Genomic DNA, 5,421 nt, shown 5'->3' with positions numbered 1-5,421 from the left:
GGCCGGAGGTGAACGCGCTTGTTGCCACTGAGTGGGGTGTTTAGCATTCATATGCCTGCGCATACTGGTGGTAGTTAAGCTAGTAGTGGTGGAACCCCTGCTGATCCTGGTTTGGCAAATGTGGCACACCACAGTCCGTCGGTCATCCGGTGTTTCCTTAAAGAACCTCCAGACTTCTGAAAATCTAGCCCTCGCCGCAGGAGCCCTCACCACGGGAGCTTCACTAGTTGACACATTTGGCGCTGATGCACCAGCTCTGGCCCTGCCTCTCCGTCTGGCCCCACCACTGCCTCTTCCAACCTGTTCTGGTCGAGGACTCTCCTCCGTCTCAGAAGCACTGTGTTCACCCGGCCTCTCAACCCAGCTTGGGTCTGTCACCTCATCATCCTCCGATCCCTCAGTCTGCTCCCCCCTCGGACTTCCTGCCCTGACAACAACTTCCCCACTGTCTGACAACCGTGTCTCCTCATCGTCGGACACCTCTTTACACACTTCTTCCACTACGTCAACAAGGTCATCATCACCCACAGACTGCGACTGGTGGAAAACCTGGGCATCAGAAAATTGCTCATCAGCAACCGGACAAGTGGTTTGTGACTGTGGGAAGGGTCCAGAAAACAGTTCCTCAGAGTATGCCGGTTCAAATGGCAAATTTTGCTTGGAGGGGGCAGACTGGGGGGGAGGAGGCTGAGGTGCAGGAGCTGGAGGAGTGCCGATTTCGGTGACATGGGTGGACTGCGTGGAAGACTGACTGGTGGACAAATTGCTCGAAGCATTGTCGGCAATCCACGACATCACCTGTTCGCACTGTTCTGGCCTCAACAGTGCTCTACCACGAGTCCCAGTAACTTCAGACATGAACCTAGGGAGTGTAGCTCTGCGGCGTTCCCCTGCTCCCTCATAAGCAGGTGGTGTCTCACCCCGCCCAGGACCACGGCCTCTGACCCCTGCAGTAGTTGGACGCCCACGTCCCCGCCCTCGTCCTCTACCCCTAGCCCTCGGGTTAAACATTTTGAAAATGAGAGTTATAACTTGTATTTTTTTTTTAACTTTTTTTTTTTTTTTTTTTTTTGTGTTTTTTAGTTTTTAAAACCAAACGATGCTATCCTATTGCTATGGCTATTTTCTAGCCAAGTATTACAGCACACTACTATGCCAGATGAGATGACGCTGAGTTATGAAAAAAATAAGCGTAAAATAAAAAAGGAAATGGCAGACTGTGCCTAGTTGAAATACAACCCCGGGCCCTAATAAATTTTCCCACTTCAGTCTTTGCGATGGATATGTGCGTCACTAAAACACAGTGGTCGCAAGTCTGACTCCAAATTGCTCCCAATTTGATAGTAGATGCACTGCAGCAAGTACAGCCACCAGCAGATCAACCAGAAATCAAATATATATAACGCTACTGTAGGCGTAATTAAGACGTTTGTATTCTCCTATGGCTATTTTCTAGCCAAGTATAACAGCACACTACTATGCCAGATGAGATGACGCTGAGTTATGAAAAAAATAAACGTAAAATACAAAGAAACTGGCAGACTGTGCCTAATTGAAATACAACCCCGGGCCCTAATAAATTTTCCCACTTCGGTCTTTGCGATGGATATGTGCGTCACTAAAACACAGTGGTCGCAAGTCTGACTCCAAATTGCTCCCAATTTGATAGTAGATGCACTGCAGCAAGTACAGCCACCAGCAGATCAACCAGAAATCAAATATATATAACGCTACTGCAGGCGTAATTAAGACGTTTGTATTCTCCTATGGCTATTTTCTAGCCAAGTATTACAGCACACTACTATGCCAGATGAGATGACGCTGAGTTATGAAAAAAATAAACGTAAAATAAAAAGAAACTGGCAGACTGTGCCTAATTGAAATACAACCCCGGGCCCTAATAAATTTTCCCACTTCGGTCTTTGCGATGGATATGTGCGTCACTAAAACACAGTGGTCGCAAGTCTGACTCCAAATTGCTCCCAATTTGATAGTAGATGCACTGCAGCAAGTACAGCCACCAGCAGATCAACCAGAAATCAAATATATATAACGCTACTGCAGGCGTAATTAAGACGTTTGTATTCTCCTATGGCTATTTTCTAGCCAAGTATTACAGCACACTACTATGCCAGATGAGATGACGCTGAGTTATGAAAAAAATAAACGTAAAATAAAAAGAAACTGGCAGACTGTGCCTAATTGAAATACAACCCCGGGCCCTAATAAATTTTCCCACTTCGGTCTTTGCGATGGATATGTGCGTCACTAAAACACAGTGGTCGCAAGTCTGACTCCAAAATGCTCCCAATTTGATAGTAGATGCACTGCAGCAAGTACAGCCACCAGCAGATCAACCAGAAATCAAATATATATAACGCTACTGCAGGTGTAATTAAGACGTTTGTATTCTCCTATGGCTATTTTCTAGCCAAGTATTACAGCACACTACTATGCCAGATGAGATGACGCTGAGTTATGAAAAAAATAAACGTAAAATAAAAAGAAACTGGCAGACTGTGCCTAATTCTACTCAAACCCCTAATAAATTTTCCCACTTTGGTGTTTGAGGTGGATATGTGTGTCACTAAGAGCTAAACACAACGGTAGCAAGTCCCCCTGCTAATTCCTCACAATATGGTACTAGCTGCAAATAAAAAAAAAAAAATTATAACGTTATTGTAGCCCTAAGAAGGGCTGTTGGGTTCTTTAAGAATCACTCCTGCCTAACAGTAAGCTAATAGAACACCCTAACGCTTTCCCTGAGCAGCAGCAGCTCTCTCCCTAGCGGCATCCAGACAGAGAATGATCCGAGCAGCGCGGGCAGCGGCTAGTCTATCCCAGGGTCACCTGATCTGGCCAGCCAACCACTGCTATCTACGTGTAAGGGTACCACGTCATGCTGGGTGGAGTGCAGAGTCTCCTGGCTTGTGATTGGCTCTGTTTCTGGCCGCCAAAAAGCAAAACGGCGGGAGCTGCCATTTTCTCGAGCGGGCGAAATACTCGTCCGAGCAACGAGCAGTTACGAGTACGCTAATGCTCGATCGAGCATCAAGCTCGGACGAGTATGTTCGCTCATCTCTAATCGCAGCAGAGTGCATACTCGTCGGACAGTCGGAATCGGGGATCACGCAGGGATCGGGTAATTAAATGTGCACCAATATTCTACTTTTCATAAAGTTTTTTTTAATTGAGTCTGTACTTTTACAAAAGTCGTAAAAATGTCGCACAAATGTCTCAAGTCACTTCTTTCCATTTTCTAAGTTTTTCTTAAGTATGGTTACACTTGGAGTTTTTTGCGCCCAAAAAATTTGCAAAATTTAGACAATTTGAAATGATAAATTTAATTTGCGAAAAGATAAAGATAAATGACCCCTTCTCTATTGTTAGGTTATTCATGAATGAGTGACAAAGGCTTCTGGGTTGTGATAGTCTTGACAGAATAGACTTAAATGAAGGCTGATTATTAAGATTTGTAGTATATCTATACGGTTACTGCACATATAGCCAATCACTCCTTATTGCTTATATGGTCCAGGTATTGAGGTAGGACACAGTGGGGCACATTTGCTTACCTGGTCCTGCGCGTTCCACCAATCCAGAGTGTCCGACGATAATGCCCTGTGCCCCAATCCACAGAGATCATGTACCCGATATCCTGCATGTGTCACCCCCCGCTCAGGTCTGCCGGAGTTCACCATCTTCTTCCCGTTGCAAGTAAGTGCTTGGCTTGCAACACAATTTTAAAGTGAAATCCCACAGTTTGTCCGAATGTGTTGGATCTCCCGAAGGCCCATCCCCGATTTGTGCCACATGAAAGCCGGCGCGATTGACCCAAAATCCGATCACGTGCGACACAATGCCCTTCTAAATGCCTGTCCTGGTGGCACAATCCCTGAAAAGTCGGAAAACCCTTAGTAAATAAGCCCCAGTATCTTTAAACATGAAGATGCTAGTGAAACGTAGGCGTGCCTTTGGGATGGGTTGGTGACCACGTTGCTTTATGCATTTCTTTGTTTGGTTACTTGCTCATTGTTTGTAGAAATCATGAATCAAATAAAATGAAAGTCCTAATAGTGCATGTTTTTCGTGTGAAGGAGATGTGTTGGGTTTATTTTGCTATAATATGATATAAATTGCCTCTCACTAAACTAAAATCAAACATACAAATATGTTAGATCTCCAAACGTGATATTTTTATTATTTTATTCCAGTAACACTAAATGTAATGGAGGACTCAAATCAAACATCTCCAGGAACATTCATCCTCCTTGGTCTTTCTAATGTCCTGTATCTTCAGATCATCTACTTTATTGTTTTCTTGGTGATGTATCTGATAACATTATTAGGAAATTTTCTAGTGATTATTGTGGTGAGGATCAACCCGAAGCTCCACACCCCCATGTACTTCTTCCTAAGTAATCTCTCCGTACTTGACATCTGCTTCTCATCCACCATCGTCCCCAGGCTTCTCATCAATACTTTGTCCAGAGACAGAAGTATTTCTCTGTTGGGATGTGCTCTTCAGATGTATTTCCATTTGACATTAGGAGCAACTGAGTGCGTAATACTTGCCGTCATGGCTTATGATAGATACGTGGCCATTTGTTTGCCTTTGCACTATATGAATATCATGAGTAGGACAGTGTGCGCCTATATAGCCATTGGATCATGGGGTTCATGTTTCATTAACACAGCCGTTCATGTGGGCCTCGCCTTCCGTCTACCCTTCTGTAGGTCCCATCAGGTCAACCACTTCTTCTGTGAGTTGCCTCCATTCTTTCAAATGTCCTGCAAAGACCCTTGGATCAATGAATTCATGAAGTTGATCGCAGCCTTTATCCTAGTCGTGGCAGCATTTTCTCTGATTCTAATCTCATACATCCAAATCATCTCCAATATTTTGAAGATTTCTTCTTCTCAAGGCAGACAAAAAACGTTCTCCACGTGTGCGTCTCACCTCATAGTAGTGTCTATCTATTATGGGACTATTATGTCCTTGTATCTAAGACCTCCATCTGCTTACTCTCCGGAGGTAGACAAGGCCGTATCCCTTATATATACAGCTGTGACTCCAATGCTGAATCCCATCATTTACAGCATGAGGAACAAGGATGTTATCAATACGATCAAAATGAAGCTTAAAAAGTAGGCGGAGAACCATTAAAAGGCAGAAATTTGGGTTTTTAGACCGATCTCACATATCAATATAATCAATAAGAGAAACCTGGTTGGTTGTTTCATCTACAGATAGTTAGATAGTAAAGCTTTAGTAACTATACAGATTTAATAGAAGTGATCATTCTATATATTAATATTTGTATTCAAGCCATCTACCTCACAATGGTAAAAGAATTTTGATTTGAAGGTTTAAAAAAATTCAACCAGTCATATACACAGATCTACCGTATATTACAGTAA

At 43.6% G+C, this 5,421-nt stretch overlaps 1 protein-coding gene across 1 annotated transcript; it reads left to right on the top strand.

The window, feature by feature from the left end:
* Positions 1-4,228: 4,228 nt before the first annotated feature.
* Positions 4,229-5,152, top strand: LOC140069999 (olfactory receptor 5AS1-like). Its single transcript, XM_072116331.1, has one exon. The coding sequence runs from the start codon at positions 4,229-4,231 to the stop codon at positions 5,150-5,152; it is 924 nt and encodes a 307-aa protein (XP_071972432.1).
* Positions 5,153-5,421: the final 269 nt, after the last annotated feature.

This window comes from Engystomops pustulosus, chromosome 7 (assembly GCF_040894005.1).
Source record: "Engystomops pustulosus chromosome 7, aEngPut4.maternal, whole genome shotgun sequence".
NCBI lineage: Eukaryota > Metazoa > Chordata > Amphibia > Anura > Leptodactylidae > Engystomops > Engystomops pustulosus.
The sequence above is the reverse complement of the archived record's forward strand: the minus strand, read 5'-3'. Positions and strand labels throughout refer to the sequence as shown.

Excerpts from the sequence above, each read along its gene's own strand:
- LOC140069999 (XM_072116331.1), top strand. The coding sequence starts at position 4,229 with ATGGAGGACTCAAATCAAACATCTCCAGGAACATTCATCCTCCTTGGT.